The 18,602-nt window shown below is 43.3% G+C and overlaps 1 protein-coding gene across 1 annotated transcript; it reads left to right on the top strand.

Annotated features, from left to right (window-relative positions):
• Nucleotides 1-3,695: 3,695 nt before the first annotated feature.
• LOC115679342 (AAA-ATPase At5g57480-like) lies at nucleotides 3,696-11,798 on the top strand. The gene is made up of 2 exons (XM_030602936.2): nucleotides 3,696-4,052; nucleotides 10,935-11,798. Exons 1-2 carry the CDS (start codon nucleotides 3,747-3,749, stop codon nucleotides 11,796-11,798), a joined length of 1,170 nt encoding a protein of 389 aa, XP_030458796.1. The 5' UTR covers nucleotides 3,696-3,746.
• The last annotated feature ends 6,804 nt before the right edge of the window (nucleotides 11,799-18,602 follow it).

Here is an 18,602-nt window from a genome sequence, read left to right as displayed (position 1 = left end):
GTTATAGCTTTTGGATTTTCGTCATCGATTAAATTTTGGTATGGTATCTTTATGTCATTGTACTTTGTCGTCGGTTAAATTCCGACAAAGTTTTCCATACTTTGACATCAATTAACTTCTGTCGAAGTATATCTATCTGTTGCCTTATACTCCATTGATGACTCCTATCCAGAATCGCTATAGACACTGTTTCCTCTTATAAAAACTGAAAAACAACTTTCGATTAAAGATATTTCGTTGTTAATCCAGTTCTAACGAAACATCTTTTTGGCACGCCTTCTATGAAAACCAAAAAACAACTTTCGGTTAAAGATATTTCGTTGTCAATCCAGTTCTGACGAAACATCTTTTTGGCACGCCTACTAGGACCAATGTGGTCGAATTGAGGAGGTACAATGTTTAGGACAAGGAATAAATTGGATCTTGACAATGCCGTCGATAACAACCAGTAGCGGTAACATTGCAATGACAGGATAGGGCGTTCTAAATCATCAACCACTTAAGTTGCAGTAGAACAAAACCAAGGTGGGGAGGTCGATATTCCAAGACAACTCACCCAAGAGCAAAGGAGGGGATAAGAGCCAAGTCCAGTGCTATTGGCCACTATGAGAAGAATGTTCAAGGAACAACAAAATGATTTAACTAATCGCATGGTGGTGAAGCATCTTGCCGACATAGTCAAGCTAATGCTCATTCATGTTATTAATGTTGTTGTGTTGAAACCTGAATCGTCAAGTCAGTCATCTCTGATGCAGGGAATCCTGCAATTATGGGGTATGTTCCTTCATCCTCTTCTGCTCAATATAATTGTGGTACAATAGGCCAAGTAATTCCACCACCACTACTGATTAGGATTTTACAAAGGCTTGAAATTAGTGGTCCGACCCAAAATAATGTCAATGAGGGTGCGCCTATCATGGGCAAAACCTAGTTAATCCTATTTCAGGCTAATTTAAATGGAAACAACAATGGTACTTTGGCGAATATACCTTTGCCAAATGTAGATAACGTGTGGCCAATTGGACCGATGCCTAATGTCGAGGATGTGAGGCCTTTTGGGGTGACAGCCCAGCCTAATATGGGATTATTCCCTATAGGTCCAAATTTCCAATTGATAATTAGGCTAGACAGACCGCCGTCTCCGCCTCAAGGATAGGACTGTCAAGGGTTCTAAGGAGGCGTGGTAGTTCCGCTTAATCTAGGTTATATACCATACATACCTAATTTTTTAATCGATAACCAAGCCAGACCACTGTATCACCCTAGAGGCTCAAGATGGTCAGGCAGTTCTAGGACAAGATCCCCACATAACATTCAACAAATAGTCGACCATGTAATGGAATGCATGGGTTACGTTAGGGGAACCATTAGATCCATGTATAGAAAACATTACCCGAATTGGGTTGATACCATATCTTATCCAAGAGATTATAAAGCCGACTTCGCCGTGGGTCGCGACGGCGAGGCTCGGCCTCGCCCGATCTGGGCGAGGCCGACCTCGCCATGACCGACGGCGAGCCGCCTCACCTAGGCGGTGAGGGTCCAGCCCTCGCCCTCGCCGGCAAGGGGGACCCTCACCTCCGCCGGTGGCCGGCGAGGGCCGTGACGCCCTCGCCGGCCCTGGGCTATGGCTGGTCGCCGGTCGCTGGCCGCCAACGACCGGCCACAGCCCAGGAAGAACAACACAAAGAAGAAAAGAAAAAAAAGAAAAAGAAGAAAAAAAACTGATTCTCAAAATTGTGCCGAGAAATAAGAAGCAACTTTTTTTTACTTCTTGTTTCTCTTCCAAAACTGTTTCTGAGCACAAATTTTTGCAAAAATGTGCCCGGGAACAAAAAGTTTACCAAACGCATTTCTATTCCCAAACTATTTCTGGAAACAAAAGAACAGAAATTTTCACTATTTGGCACGTTATCAAACGGGCCCTAGGTCTTCGATGACCAGCAATGGAGATACTTTGTAATGTTAAACACCTGAGGAATTGAGGGGATGAGAGGCCCGACCTTCATGAGAGGCCCCACCCTCTCTCTGGGTCACTGGGTCTTCGATGACCAGTAATGGAGATACTTTGTCAAAGTTAGATACTCGAGAGAATGACCAACAATGGAGATACTTTGTCAAATTAGATACCCGAGGGTAGGGGTGTCAAAAAAGCCCGAGCTGACCCGGCCCGACCTGACCCGAACCCGACAGGACCCAAAATTTTAGGGTATTTTAGGGTCAAGTCTTATTTTCTCTGGGTATGGATTTTAGATGTGGGTATTTATTAGGATCGGGCCGAGCCGGGCCGGGTTGGGCCGGGTTGGGCCGGGCCTGGTGTTTTTTGACCTAACACCAAATATAATCCTTCTCCTCTCCCCCTTTGCCCTCGTCTCTCTCTGGCGGCCGTGAGTCTCCTCTCTCCCCCCCTTCGTTCTCTCTGTTACTAAGCTGCCGCTCCGAATTCCACCCTCCTCTGAAGCCGAAGATGGGAGGTCCGTACTCCGGCGGCGCCTCCGGTCACCGGGACCGTTCCCACGGCGAGAAAGGCCGCCAAACCCCCGAATCGGACCGCTCCGCCGAGCGCCGCCGCAGCCCCTCCTACGACTCCTACGACCGCTGCGAGCCCGATCGCCGCGGCCGCAGCCCCAGCCCCTCGTACGATCGCTATGACGACCGCCGCGATAGCTCGAGCCAGCGGCACCGGCGGCGAGTCTCGCCCTGCGACCCGGACTTGTCTCTGCTCTGGTTTTAAATTGCTCCCTTCCTCCCCATTCTTTCAAGAACAGCACCGAAAATCTTCGCTTCTAGTTGAGTTGGAGGACCGGGAAGAGGGAGTTTCCGATCATGAAGTTCGCGTTCACGGTGACGTTGCTGGTCGTGACGGTTCTGGGGATCGCCGTAGGTGGATGCCACTACAAGATTGTGCAGTTCATATTCGGCGTCTCCCTCTCGAACGTCGACAACAATGACCGCGTGTGGAGCGAGGCCGAGGCGGAGGACGAGGAGTCGTTGGGCAAGTGCGACGAGGAGGACACGTCGTAGTCGTAGTGCTTTGTGGCATTCTGGCCCTCGAGCCCCCTCCTCATCAACCCCCGATTCGTCCCGGACTCCATCGGCTTCGCTCTAGAGAAAGAAAAAAAAAACCCTAAACCCGACCCGGACCGACCCAACCCTATTCTTGGAGTATATGCTGAACAGGGTCGGGTCGGGTCGGGTCGGGTCAAGCCTGACCTTGTATATTTCGAGTCGGATCGGATATCATGAAAACCCGACCCGACCCGATCCAATGACACCCCTACCCGAGGGTATTCCCATAAACCACGTCCATTCCCGATTCCATGGTCCCTTCTCATACACCCTTGATGCATCACACCTCTCTCTCGTCTCACCATTGCCCACATTCCTTCGCAGCAACAGCAATCAAGTTGTACAGAACTTCCATAATAAAATACAGGGATAAAGTTCAACTCGCAACGCAATATCAATCGGGCACCAAATCTCTCTCTCTAATTCTCTAGAATCTCAAAACTCCAAAACCAATCTCTCTCTTAAGCTTTCCGTTGACTTCCTTCAGTATTTTTTTGACTCCCTAAAACTCAGTTTCTGAATGCCCATCAATCAAAAGCAGCTCCCCCCACACCACCCGTGCCTCCGCGCCGCCCCGCCCGCCCGCTCGCCCCCGCCCCGCCCCCCTCAAACATTGTCTTTCCACACCTAGAGATCTTCAGAAAAGTCTCAACTTTGGCTCACACTGAAAGGCAGAAATGGAGAAGCCTTGCACATCTCTGGCCTCCTTCCTGGGCATCCTGGCCTCCCTCCTGAGCATCTTGTGGGTGGTGTTCCCGCCGGAGCTCCGGTTTGCCTCCCTCAAGTTCCTGAACCGGGCCTTCAACTGCTTCTCCTCCTACTGCTGCATCGACATCACCGAGAATAACGGTGTCAACACCAACGTACTCTACAACGCTGTCCAGCTCTACCTCAGCTCCTATGTCTCCGCCTCCACCTCCGCCAGCCGCCTCTCCCTCACCCGCGCCATCAACTCCAGCACCACCATCTTCGGCTTCTCCAACATGTAAGAATTTCCTAATGTGGGCTTCATTAATTGAAATTAACTGAATTAGTTTGGTCTAATAAAGGTAAGATATATGGATTCTTAATCAGTCTAATATGGGGCTGGCTGGTGTGGGCCGAGTACGGCCCGGCCTGTATATGAGAGGGCCCGTGGTCGAAGACTCTATAAATAGCGCTCAAGTCCCTCCCCTAACCTGATGATGCACAATTTGACTCACATACGGATCTAGAGAGAACTTTCTTCTCGTGAGTGGCAATCTCATTAGGCCAGTGTTCCAACGAAGGGTATAGGGGAGAAGATCTTGAGTTCGTGTTCGGAAACCGTCGCCAATTCCGCGTCAAGTCCGATGGATTCCAAACTAGGTACGCGAACCGACAATTTCTCCATTATCATGTTTCGGTTTCTGATTATGGTGATCCTGGGGGTGCCATTTTCGTGGCTAATATGTGGTATTAGAGCCTGCCATAGATTAGAACTGAAACATGCAGATTAGGACCATTTTCGTTTTGTCTAAGAGGTTTTTGCCCAGTTTCGAAATTTTTTGTTCGATGAAAGTTAAATTTTATTACATATTTAGAATCTACTCGTCGAGACGAGAAAAATGGTGGGCGGAACGTCGTCAGAGGAGGCCAGACGCGCCGTCACGCGCCTTCACGCGCCATAGACGCGGCGACGCGTGACGGCCACGCGCGTCCGTGCCAACCGGCGCGTCTTTCCGCCGTAACCGCATGCTAACGTCAGCATGATGTCAGCGAGGCGTGGATCCGGCTTGACCCGAGTCCTGACTCGACCCGACCCGGATTCTGACTCGACCTCGATCCTGACCCGACCCGGTCGCTGACCCGACCCGAGTTTTGACCCGACCCGACCGTTGACCCGACCGGTCAACCGGTCGGACCGGTCCATTGACCGTTGACCGGTTGGACCGGTCACCCGGTCGGACCGGCTTTTCTGACCGGTTTGACACGCGCGCACGCGTCGCATCTTCCGGCGGCGCGTGATGGAGCGTCCGACGTCCGTTTTGGACGTTCTTGGTACCGGCGCGCTCGTATCGAGATTCTCTACACTGTGGTGTATTTATTTTACAGATGTTTGAGGCTTTTACAGATGTGAAAATACGTACAGAACCCTATATACGCGTATTTTTAGGGTATTTTTCCGTATTTTCTTGTATTTCTCTATGGTTTCGGAAATACATATGGTAGCTTACATGTATATCACCACATAAGGACTGTGTAGAGTGTAATTCATTGTCTATCAATGAATGGAACAGTATAATTAGCATGGCATGTAATTTCAGAGACATACGCCCCTGTCTTTACGTCTAGCATTACATGCATATAGTAAATGTGATACATAAAGCTCATATCCCTGGTATGAGAGATTTTCAAGGATTCAGTTGGGTTGTGACCGCCAAAGTGGCACACTTGATTGGGTTTGAGAAATATTGGTCTCATATTGTGGTGGGATGTCTCCTGTTCTATTGCGTGATTATACTCCCAAAGGAGGTGATCTTGTATTGGTTCATGGAGGGGTACATGTATAGCATGTGCTTGAGAAATGACTGATCTTAATGGTTCATACACCCAAAGGTGGTGATTTCACGAAAAATTAGAATATGTTCTCATGGCCGCTGTCATGTGGAGAGGGTACAACTGCATGTCATATTTTCTGCCCAAAGGTGATTATGTGATGATGTATGTAACTCTCTAGATAACTATTCACATGATGCTGATTGTATTGTTTGTTTGTTTTCCAGTCACCTTTTCTGTAAACGGCAATTCCATTTCCATTGAGGTCCTTACTTGATTGAACTTTAAGAAATGGAAAGAGGATTTTCTATTTGGAATGGAGCTGGCGGATGTTCACATTGCTCTTACAAAGGATAAGCCGGCAGATATCACGGCCACCAGTACTGAAGCTGAGAAAACGGACTATGCTACCTGGGAAAAGAGCAATCGGATTTGCTTATTGACAATGAAGAAATCCATTCAAGAACACTTAAAAAGTGATTTGCCAGCTGACTCTACTGCTAAGGAAATGATGGCAGCCTTAGAGGCTAGAAACCGCATTTCATCTAATGCTGAGGTTGGTACACTTCTTCAAAAGCTCTTCAATATGAAGTATGATGGTACTGCTGGGGTTAAAGATTATGTCCTTAGGATGGTAGACCTAAAGACAAAGCTTCAAGCTCTTAATGTTTCCATTCCTAATGATTGTATTGTGCATCAAGCCCTAAACACCCTTCCACCTGATTTTGGGATTATAAAGACAAATTACAATTCTCAAGATAAGACTTGATCAGTGAATGACTTGATAGCAACAGTGGTGGCAGAAGAAGAGAAACTTAAGAAGGAAAAATGGCATCTAGCCTTATATGTTTCTAGTTCCCACAAAAGGAAGAATAAAAAGTCCAAAAATCGTACTCATAAAGGTGCTCATGACACTACCGGTCAATTGGACAATATGGGTCCAAAGAAAACATCCTTTAAAAGGGATGGTGACCGCTGCTTCTTTTGTAAGAAGAAAGGTCACATAAAGAAGGATTGTGGAAAGTTCAAAGCTTGGTTGTCCAAAAGTGAGCCTATAGGTAATGATTCTTTGGCACTTGTTTATGAATCCAACCTATCAGAAGCACCATCCAATTCTTGGTGGCTCGATAGCGGTGCAACTAATCATGTTGCGTTTACCATACAGGGATTCATAAACCGGAGGAAGCCAAATCAGGATAAGTCAAGACTCACTGTGGGAAACAACGAGAAAGCCGATGTTGTGTTTGTGGGAGATGTAATACTGATTCTAGACTCTGATTTTAGATTAAAGTTGAAAGACACCTTTTATGTACTTTCTTTTAGACGGAACTTAGTTTCCGTATCGTGTTTGGACATGTATGGCTACTCTTTTGAAATCAAGAACAATGTTATTTCTTTGTTTCTTAATTCAAATAAGGTTGGGTGTTGTTATATGTCCAATGGATTGTACATATTGTGTTTGTCTCCCAATGACATATACGTCGCTTATACGGCTGAAAAGGTTGTTTCTAAGAGACCACTACCTAAGGAACAGTCTTATGCATTGTGGCATAAACGGCTTGGTCATATCTCTAAGGATAGAGTAGAAAGGCTGATAAAGACTAACATCCTGCCTGCTCTTAAAGATGACTTAGAGACATGCGTAGACTGTTGTAGAGGTAAAATGACCAAGATAAGAAAGAAAACTGCAGTCCGAAGTTCTGACCTGTTGGAGGTCATTCACATCGATATAAGTGGACCCTATACGACAACCTTGTGTAGAAATTTGTATTTCATTACATTTATTGATGACTATTCTCGATATGGCTATATGTACTTGATTAAAGAAAAGTCTGAGTCTCTTAACAAGTTCAAGATTTTTCGAACTGAAGTCGAGAAACAGTTGGGAAAGGTCATAAAGGTTGTTAGATCTGATCGGGGTGGAGAGTATTATGACAAGCATAGCGATGCCGGACAGCTTAAGGGGCCATTTGCCAAATACTTAGAGGATTCTAGGATAGTGGCTCAGTTTACTATGCCTAGGAGTCCTAAGCAAAATGGTGTAGCCGAAAGGCGCAATCGCACCCTTATGGAAATGGTGAGGAGTATGATTAGCAGGACAAATTTACCTGATTTTCTGTGGGGTGAAGCTTTGAAAATAGCTTTGTACATTCTGAATCGTGTACCTATTAAAGCTGTTCCATTGACTCCTTTTGAGTTATGAACTGGACGTAAGCCTAGCTTAAACCATCTTAAGGTTTGAGGATGTCCTGCAAAAGTGAAGTTATACAATCCAACATTAAGTAAGTTGGACTCCAGAACCACTCGGTGTTACTTTGTATCTTACCCGGATCATTCGAAGGGATATCGGTTCTATAATCCCAATGGAGGCACAAGAATTGTGGAATCACATACAACCAAGTTTCTGGAGTTTGATGTGGCCGAAGAAAGTAGCTACTCACAGACTATCGAGGATAATAGTACGGTGGGTAATATTGTATCTTTATCTCCTCCTATACAGATAATTGTGGAGACTCCCACACCACAGACTGAACCTGTTGAGGCTCAGGACCCTGTTGTCGAGACAGCTCCTAACGAAGTTCCTCAAGGCTCTCAGGTGCGGGATGAGGCTGTTGTTGCTCCAGTAAGGAGATCCATTAGGGAGAGACGATCAGCTATACCACCAGACTATTTAGTCTATATAGGAGAGCAAGACTACGATATTGGTTTTGTAGCTGATCCAGTGACTTATACGGAAGCTGTTTCTTGTCCTCAGTTGGAACTGTGGTTGGATGCAATGAGAGATGAAATGCAGTCTATGAAGCATAATGGAGTTTGGGAACTTGTTGAATTACCTGAAGGTCATAGATCCATTGGCTGCAAATGGGTGTATAAGACTAAAAGAGACTCCAAAGGAAAGATTGAGAAGTTTAAAGCCAGATCGGTAGCCAAGGGTTTCACTTAGAGAGAAGGAGTAGACTATGAAGCAACTTTTTCTCCAGTCTCTTCGAAAGATTCTTTCAAAGTGATCATGGCATTGGTAGCTCATTTCGATATGGAGTTATACCAGATGGATGTTAAAACTACCTTTCTCAATAGAGACCTTAATGAAGAAGTCTATATGATGCAACCCGAAGGCTTTGCGGCAGATGATTCAGGTACGCTAGTATGTAGACTGAAAAAGTCTATTTATTGTCTCAAGTAAGCTTCTAAACAATGGTACTTGAAGTTTCATAGTGTTGTCGCTTCATTTGATTTTGTTGAGAACAAAGTAGATCAGTGTATATACTGCAAGGTCAGTGGGAGGAAATTCATTTTCCTTATACTCTATGTCGATGATATTCTGCTTGCAAGCAGTGACCTTGGTTTACTACATGAGACAAAAGCGGATGTTGTCAAAGAACTTTGATATGAAAGACTTTGGTGAGGCGTCTTTTGTCCTTGGCATTGAGATTCATAGGAATCGTTCTCACCGATTATTGAGTTTATCTTAGAGGGCATATGTTGATCGTATTTTAGAAAGATTCAACATGCAGCAATGCAAGCTAGGAATTGCTCATGTCATTAAGGGTGATGAGTTGAGTCTGTCACAATGTCCTCATTCAGATTTTGAGAAAGTCCAAATGAAGAATGTACCTTATGCTAGTGCACTTGGGAGTATTATGTATGCTCAAGTATGTACTAGACCATATATTGCTTTTGCAACAGGACTTCTAGGCAGATATCAGTCAAATCCAGGACACGATCATTGGGTTGCTGCCAAGAAGGTTTTGAGGTACTTAAAGAGGACAAAAGACTATATGCTGATTTACAAACATGTTCAGGACCTACAGCTAGTTGGGTATTCGGATTCAGACTTTACTGGCTGTCAGGATGAAAAGAAGTCTAAAACGGGTTACATCTTTAAGTTAGCAAGAGGTGCAGTATCATGGAAAAGTGAGAAACAGAAATCAATGACATCCTCTACCATGCAAGTGGAGTTTGTAGCATGCTTTTCGGCCGCTACTCAGGCAATTTGGCTCCGAAACCTCATTAAGGAGTTGACCGTATTTGATTTTGTGGATAGGTCCATGCAGTTGTATTGCGATAATAACTCTGCAGTGTTGTTTGTTAACAACAATAGAGGTCTCAAGGGGTCTAAGCATATGGAGGTCAAGTACCTAACTATAAAGGAAAAAGTTCAGGATGGTGACATTGTAGTAGAGCACATTTCAATAGATGATATGATTGCAGATCCGCTAACTAAAGACCTTCGCCCTTGTGTATTTGATCGACATGTCATGAACATAGGCTTAGGAGTATCATGGGATACTGTTAATTAGTGGGATCTATTAGTATTATGTTGCTCTTATGAAGTTTGTATCTGATTTTGTTACATTTTGTAATATTTGAATATGTATCAACTCTTTTGCATTCAATGAGGTATTTGTGAATGTAGATTTATCAACTTGAGTACATATATTTGATGAAAATCTCAAGGCATTGTGTAAACCTTGAGTACAGGCTATGGGGCATTCTTGGTATTAGCCTTAACGATATGTCTTGTTACACATAAAGTACCGTTAACTATCAAGGTAAGACATATGCAGGTTCGTTGGAACCATGAAGGATATTCTCTGGTAACACACTAGGTTTTGTGACACTTAAAGAGAGAGAATTTGGACTAACAAAATGGATAACACATGAAGTATCACTCATTTTGAGGTATTGTCCATTTAACACACTACCATATTGAATCCATATCAGTAAAGTTGAAAGCACTTGTGACCATGGAAGGCTCTGCATGAGTACATGCAGTTACCGCCATGATTCGGTGTTCGAGACTCTATGGGATCGGATTGACTATTAAGAATAATCTATAGACCAATATAAGGGTGCGCACACAGTTGTGTTTCAATTAATATCGCCTAAGTGGGAGTATGTAAGAATTTCGTAATGCGGGCTTCATTAATTGAAATTAACTGAATTAGTTTGGTCTAATAAAGGTAAGATATATGGATTCTTAATCAGTCTAATATGGGGCTGGCTGGTGTGGGCCGAGTACTGCCCGGCCGGTAATGAGAGGGCCCGTGGTCGAAAACTCTATAAATAGCGCTCAAGTCCCTCCCTTAACCTGATGATGCACAATTTGACTCACATACGGATCTAGAGAGAACTTTCTTCTCGTGAGTGGCAATCTCATTAGGCCAGTGTTCTAACGAAGGGTATAGGAGAGAAGATCTTGAGTTCGTGTTCGGAAACCGTCGCCAATTCCGCGTCAAGTCCGATGGATTCCAAACCAGGTACGCGAACCGACAATTTCTCCATTATCGTGTTTCGATTTCTGATTATGGTGATCCTGGGGGTGCCATTTTCGTGGCCAATACAACAATGATTGCATCAATGATGTCTTTAACGGTGTTGTCGTCCAGTGGGAGCACATGGTGACACGGCGCCAGTCCCAGACCTTCTCGTGGCGGCCCCTCCCCGATGAGAAGCGCAGTTTCATGCTCCGGATCAGGATGGGCGATAAGGACCTCATCCTCCACTCCTACCTGGACTATATCATGGACAAGGCCAATGACATCCGCCGCAAGAACCAAGAACACCTCCTTTACACTATTTCGCGCAGGGGGTCGCTCAATTCCAGGGGCCACCCGTGGGAATCGATGCCATTCAAGCATCCGACCACCTTCGACATGTTGGCCATGGACCTGGAGAGGAAGGGGGACATCATGGAGGACCTCCGCAACTTCGAGGCCGGGAAGGCCTTCTACCAGCAGATGGGCCTGGCTTGGAAGCGGCGCTACCTGCTCTACGGTGCACCCAGGACAGGGAAATCAAACATGATCGCCGCGATGGCCAATTTCCTTGGCTATGACATCTACGACCTCGAGCTGACCAAGGTGCAGTCCAAGTCCGAGCTCCTGAACCTCCTCATGAAGACTAGCTCCAAGTCCATCGTCGTCATCAAGGACATCGACTGCTTGGTCAATCTGTCAAACCGGTCCCAGGTGCCCCAAGCCGTCACACCTCAAAGCTACAACGACCCCAGCGTGCCTGACATCGCGCGCAGTGGCGAGGACGGGAACAACACCACCATCACCTTCTCGGAGCTGCTCAACTTCCCCGACGGCCTGAGGTCGTGCTGTGGGAGCGAGAGGATCTTCGTATTCACCACCAACCACATTGAGAAGCTCGACCGAGCATTGCTCCAGAGCAGCCGGATGGACATGGATATCTGCATGAGCTAATATTAAACACTTTGCACTCGCGTCTTACTATAAAAATAGAAATAAAGCTCGTTTATCCACCTGGTTTATTCTTTTGGATAGCAGGCCACATCCCATGTTGTGTTTAGCTTGTGGAGATGTTGCAATGTGCATTGTGCATTGTGTGATTATAGGTCAATTACCTTATTAAGAAAAGCATTTTGCTTTTTTATCTCGATTAAGAGAATGTTATTTCCTGGTTAATTTTCGTTGCTTTGTAGATCAAATTGCTCCTACTTTTAAAGAAAAGATTATAAGAGATTTCATTCTAACACCTGAATTTTTGTGGACAAGGCAAGCATAAATTTTTTTTTGTCAAAATAGAAATTAGTAGTAAAAGAACAAAAGAATTTATAATAAATAGAAATCAAATAAACAAATAAATAAATAACTAATAAGAAATGATGAATAACACACCAACCTCACCAGCCCAGCCAACTGAAAACCCATGAAATTTGAGATGGAGCCCAGCCCATCTCTCTCTCTCTCTCTCTCTCTCTCTCTCTCTCTCTCTCTCTCTCTCTCTCTCTCTCTCTCTCTCTCTCTCTCTCTCTCCATAACACATAGGGCCAAGCATATATTGTATTGTTAATTTCTTGCTGATTTTGAAAGAAACTTTTCCACTATCTGAAATTAAATATTAGAAACACCGTGAACTTTTTACCCTCAATTCAAATAGATTACAAACAAAATACATAAATAAAAAAAAAGCAAAATTACCCCTGTTTGTGATAAAAGTTCGCCAATTTAGTGCATCTAATTGAGAAAGGTCCATAAATAATTTTAAAAAAAAAGGATAAATCCAAGTTATTGGATGTTTTATGGAAAGCAAGGCTTCAAATGAAATTTAACAAAAAATCATTTTGTCAATATGTGCATCAAGGCGTTTGTAAGTAACTATAAAGAAAAGGGCAAAAACCACTAAAAATCCTAAACTATATTCAGTTTGACGCATTTACTCTAAACTTTTTTCTGCGACACTAAAAATCTCAAACTTGTACTCGCGCAACACATGTGCCCTCCGTCAAAATTCTGTCGATGAAAACCGTTAAAAATTTGCCTACATGGAGGATAGAAAGCAAACAATATTGACATGATGCTCATGTGGCTTAAAAGAAATAAAAACGACGTTATTTTGATCGAAAAATCATCTAACGGAATCTAAATGGAGGTAAATGTGTCAAATATGTACAAGTTTGGATTTTTTAGGTTATAAGAAAAAGTTTAGGGTAAATGTCACACTGGATATAGTTTGAGGCTTTTTGTAGCTTTTTTACTAAAGAAAATTGTGCATTTTGTAATGCATTATTCTTGAGAAAAAGTATCAAAAAAGTTCGAAACCTATAGCACTTTTATTAATTCAATCCCAAATCTTTTAATTATATCAATTGAGTCTTAAACATTTTGACGATTTATCAATATGTTCCATCCGGCCAATTTTGGCTGGAAATTGCTGATATGGACGCTGACCGTCCTATATGGCATGACTGGCGCTGATGTGAGCAAATTTTACAATTATTAATATTCCTTTCGGCATTTTTATTATTTTTTCCTTTTCTTTTCATTGTGGCCAGCAAGGGTCGCGGCCCTTGTCCAGGCCATCGTCGGCAGATTGCCCTTGCCCTATTAGACGGACATGATTAATAAAAGAACTTGGACGGGACAAGCCTAATATTGGACCTAAAAATATTTGCCCAAACCCATTTTTGATTGAAAAGCTATTAGATATTTTTATATGAAATTGGGCGGATGCGAGCCCTAAGCTCGTGTCACCAAACGTGCGTATAGCACGTGGAGCATTTTGATTAACACATTATGTTACCTTTACTTGTACTTTGTTGCGACCCTCTCTCGTGGCTCCTCTCGAGGGGAGTGGGTTTAACGATACGTCGAACGAGAACAGGTGGTCTATATAAGGTGCTCGCTCTCGCTCAGAGCGGACTCTTCAAAACCTTAACCGATCGCAATGTTCAAGGGATTCAATTGATTAATGAAAATTTTCTATTTATATAAAGTTGCAACTCACCTACTTGAGGCCGGTTAGGAGCCAAGTGAAATGTGGGGGGCCACTTCACTTCCTACGAAACATAAATTCTAAAGTCGGGGATTTGGTTATGCCAATTATCTAATTAACGCCCTTTCTATACCGAATCTCAATCTTTCGGAAATGATTTTCATTCGATCTTCGCCCATTTTGTTATCCCACACCACTAAACGATGTACATGCATGGGTTCGCAATCGGATAAGTAAATAACCACAATCAAGGTGATAAAGGTAATGTGCGATAAAGTAAACCCGATACAAGTCGAGCAAAAAATATACACGGCCTCGTTATTGAGCCCCGGGACATGAACCCCCACGAGCTAAATTTGAAATTAATCGAAGTCTAATTCTCGACTAAAGAGAACTATCTAGTATCTATTAAAAGATAATCACTAAATGAAACTGACTAAAAACATGCATCAATAGACAATGATACCGAGTACATGAGAATGGATTAACAGCAACCCAGAAAGCGCTAGTTTTTGGATATGCAGGGAGAGAACACCGTTATACTCCAGCTTAATGAGACCAATGGTTAAAGCAACAGCTCACAAAATCAAGTCCCCAAGCAACCATCAGCCAAAAAAGATTTGATATTGCGACACACCCAACATTCAAAACTAAACTGAAGTAACCAACGTATTGAACTCTCATAATCTGTCGGAACACTTCAAAATTCGAGTTTGGCGATGACCGACCAGCAAGCACACGACCGATGCAGCCACATTTCGCCTATGAAAACAATGCCTAATCGTGCTAAAAATGTTTGGGAAGTCATTGACGAGTAAACACCTCATCACGGGTAAATGCAAACACCACTCAAATGGAATTAAGATCGCCGCCATTCATGCCCAGAGAGGGGCGACCGGCGCTCTTATGTTACGGGCAAAGCAAGTTCCGTTGTGCAAATCCTATGTACAAGTAATCGGTAAGCTAAAGAATTTGGTAATGTTGACACGGCCACAAAAAAGACCATTATACACTAACATTGGTTGACAGGATCTGAAGATATGGACAAAATGTGGATGAATCCATCAAGCACAAAATATATGAAGGAAGGGAGCAACTCTAATACTGGACCTGATACTCTTCTTAAAACAAATCAACACATAAATGCAAACAACACCCGCGCGACATACCTTGATAAAGCTGAGAGATGAGATGAGTTGCTGGTGATGGTGGCTTGAGATGGCAATGGAACTGGATCAGCAAAGCTGGAGCCGCTGGGAAGTCCGGCAACGTCTGTAGGCGAGTATAAAGAAATAACTTCGAAGAGTCCCGAATTTTCGTTCTCTTGGGAATCTCGTCGAGTACCTCATCGACACCTCTGGAAGACTCTGTACCGGTGACGACCGAAGATGTTTGATCGCGAATCAGGTCACTCCACTTCGCAACCTGGACGAGCAACAACAGATGTATAATCAAAATCGCGGCTAAAACATCTCTGGAATCGCAACAGAGGAAGAGGAGGAGCAGCAACGGAGTTTGTTTTTTTAGCTCCCTCCCCTGTTTTTGGCGTTCCCCTAGCGTGCCTGATTCTCCCTCTGCCCAACGGAGGAGACGATGCGCCAAGCTGCTCTATGCGAGTCTGATTACGTCCTTGTAGGCCACAGAGAGGAGGTTCCACTCCTCGACGGTGAGTTTGGCGGCCGGTTCGACAGCTTTTGCATCAACTGGACCATCTCTTTGTACCGCTCGGCTTAGTCGGCGAACTTCGCTAGGTACACGTACTGGTCCATGCTCGGGCTTCTCCGGTGCCGCCATCACGACTCTGACTCACTGAGTAGCTGCGGTCACATCGATCATTAGAGACTAGATAGTGGTGGAACAGAGAGAGGGATTTCCTCGGCCCTATTTTTATAATTATTTTTTATTTGTATGAAAAATGCATGCTTGACTAGCGGGCGAAAATTCAGGTATCAATATGCTTTCCAATAGTCAGGGCAATTCAATCTTCAAAGAAATGAAAATTAATCAAAGAATAACGTTCACATCTCTAATTAATGGAATATGTTAACTAGAAGTCCTAAATCTTGTCACGAAACTGCAATTGAGTCCTAAAACTTGCAAAAAGTACAATTAAATCCTAAAACTTGAAAATTTTGTTCAAATGAGTCATAAAGTTAACACCGTCAAACTTGCTAACGGAAAATGCTGACGTGGCTTATTTTAATATTTTCTCTCTCCTACGTGGCAATAACGTGGTTAAAGTATGAAACATAAGATTGAAATAACGTCGTTTTGGCTCAAATTTGATTTTTAATACTAATTTTATTAAATTAACTTTTTTTTTTAAAAAAAAGAAGAAGAAGGAGGAGGATAGGCGGGGAGGGAGGGCTTACCCTCCCCGCTGCCGCTGCCCCACCATCATTGGGAGGGGTCGGCGAGGGTAGGGGGACAGTAGACGACGGGTCGCGGCCCTGCCCCAGATCGGCCAAGGGTCGCCGGCCCTCGCCCAAACTTGGCCAATCTGGGACAGGGCCGATAACCCCGCCTGCCGTTCCCCCACCCTCGCCGTCCCCTCCCGGTGATGGTGGGGCGGCGGCGGCAACGAGGGTGGGGGGGGGGGGGGGGGGGGGTTTCCTCCTCCTCCACTTTTTTTTTATTATTTAAATTTTAGCTTATTTTTAAAATTTAATTTAAATAAATTAATATTAAAAAAATAATAAAAAGGCCACGTTAGTGCCACATTGGATAGAAAAAACAATTAAAAAAAGCCACGTTTGCATTTTCCGTTAGCCAAATTGGACAGTGTTAACTTTAAGACTCAATTGAACAAATTTGATAAGTTTTAGGAGTTTTTGCAAGTGTTAGGACTCAATTGTACTTTCGTGATAAGTTTTAGGACTTTTAGTAAATATATCCCTGAGATAATTGATCAAGTCACATTACGTAAGTGAAGAATAAAGTAGAAAATAGAATTTCTGTATATTTTTGTGTGTCTAATACTGATGATATATGAGCTTATTTATAGGCTGTTCTAGATAACTATCTAAAGTAACAAAATATTACAATATCAAATAAGATCAAGTATAATCAATCAGGGAGAATTGATATCTCTAATATTATCAATCAGGGAAGATCGATATCTTTAACATTATCAATCAAGGAAGATTGATATCTCTAATATATATATATCTCTAATATCCCCCCTCAAACTCAAGGTGACATAAAAGAGGTCAACTGAAGTTTGGAAAAAAGATCTTGAAAATGCCCAAGTGGATGTGCCTTAGTGAAAACCTTTGTCGTTTGATCAACCGATGTAATGGGAGCAAGACGAGCAAGATGAACAATACGTGAGAGTGTATGAAATGACAATCTATTTCAATATACTTGGTATGCTCTTGGAAAATATCATTATGTGCTATTTGGATAGCACTTCGGTTATCACAATAAATGGTCGTTCCACCATTTTGACGGACTCCTATGTCTTCCAATAACCACCACAACCATAGTAATTTTGATATTGTATCAGTAAGAGCACGATATTCTGCTTCAGTACTTGATCGAGCGATAGTAGTCTGTGTCTTGCTTCGCCAGGAAATAAGAGACTTTCCTAAAAAGAAGCAGTAGCCTATAGTAGATCGACGATCAAGACGATCGCCAGCTCAGTCAACATCAGAATAAGCTGTCAACTCTAAGGTTGAGTTAGCAGAAAAGTGAAGACTGTGAAATAAGGCACCCTTGACATAGCGAAGAATTCGAAGAACAGCAGCAAAGTGAGTCATTCACAGCACAATCAAATATTGACTTACGATATGAACATCATAAGCAATGTCAGGGCGAGTAACAGTGAGGTATACAAGACTGCCAACCAGCTATCGATAAAGTGTAGGATTTGGAAAAGGAGTTCCATCTTTGTCATCAAATTTGGCATTAGTCTCAATGGGAGTTGTAGCAGTTTTGTTATCAGTAAGACCAGCTCGAGAAAGAAGTTCAGTGGCATATTTTGCTTGAGAAAGATAATAGCCAAAGGAATATGACGTAACCTCCAAACCTAGAAAGTAACTGAGCCGTCCGAGATCCTTCATTTCAAACTGTTGACTTAAATACTGCTCAAGTTTCATAACACCATTATGATCATCGCCAGTAATAACCATGTTATCTACATATAATAGTAGCAGAATATCCCCACAAGATGTTTGTTGCACAAAAAGTGTATTGTCATAGGGACTGGATGTAAAACCAAGACGTTCCATGGTGGAACTAAACTTAAAATACCATGCACGAAGAGCCTGCTTCAGTCCATATAATGTACAGCGTAGGCAACACACTTTATTAGGAGTGTGAGTATATCCAAGAGGAGGCTCCATATAGACTTCTTTAGTGAGATCACCATTGAGAAATGCATTTTTGACATCCATTTGAAACAAAGGCCAACGCCTAATAGCAGCAAAAACAAGGAGGCTACGAACAGAAGTAAGACGTGCAACTGGAGCAAACGTCTCATCATAGTCAATGCCATACTCCTAAGTGAAACCTTTTGTCACTAGTCTAGCTTTGTAGCGTTCAACTGTACCATCTGCCTTTGTTTTGATCTTGTGCACCCATTTACAACCTATAGCCGACTTTTCAGGAGGCAAATCAACCAAATTCCAAGTATGAGATTTTTCTAATACTTTCAACTCATCCGCCATTGCTTGCTACCAAAGAGGATTAGTACGAGCTTCTCTATATGTGCGAGGCTCGTGAAAAGAAGCAATTGTAGAATAACAGTGAAAATCACGAAGCCGAACAGAAGG

Source organism: Syzygium oleosum, unplaced genomic scaffold (assembly GCF_021117445.2).
Source record: "Syzygium oleosum isolate NSW1041296 unplaced genomic scaffold, Sole_v2.1 Sole_v2.04, whole genome shotgun sequence".
NCBI lineage: Eukaryota > Viridiplantae > Streptophyta > Magnoliopsida > Myrtales > Myrtaceae > Syzygium > Syzygium oleosum.
This window is presented reverse-complemented; position numbering and strand designations above follow the sequence as displayed.

What these genes read in the sequence shown, in the direction of transcription:
- LOC115679342 (XM_030602936.2), top strand. Translation starts at nt 3,747, where the DNA reads ATGGAGAAGCCTTGCACATCTCTGGCCTCCTTCCTGGGCATCCTGGCC. An exon ending in CCATCTTCGGCTTCTCCAAC is followed by an intron (nt 4,053 to 10,934) that starts ATGTAAGAATTT and finishes GGCCAATACAAC; the next exon opens with AATGATTGCATCAATGATGT.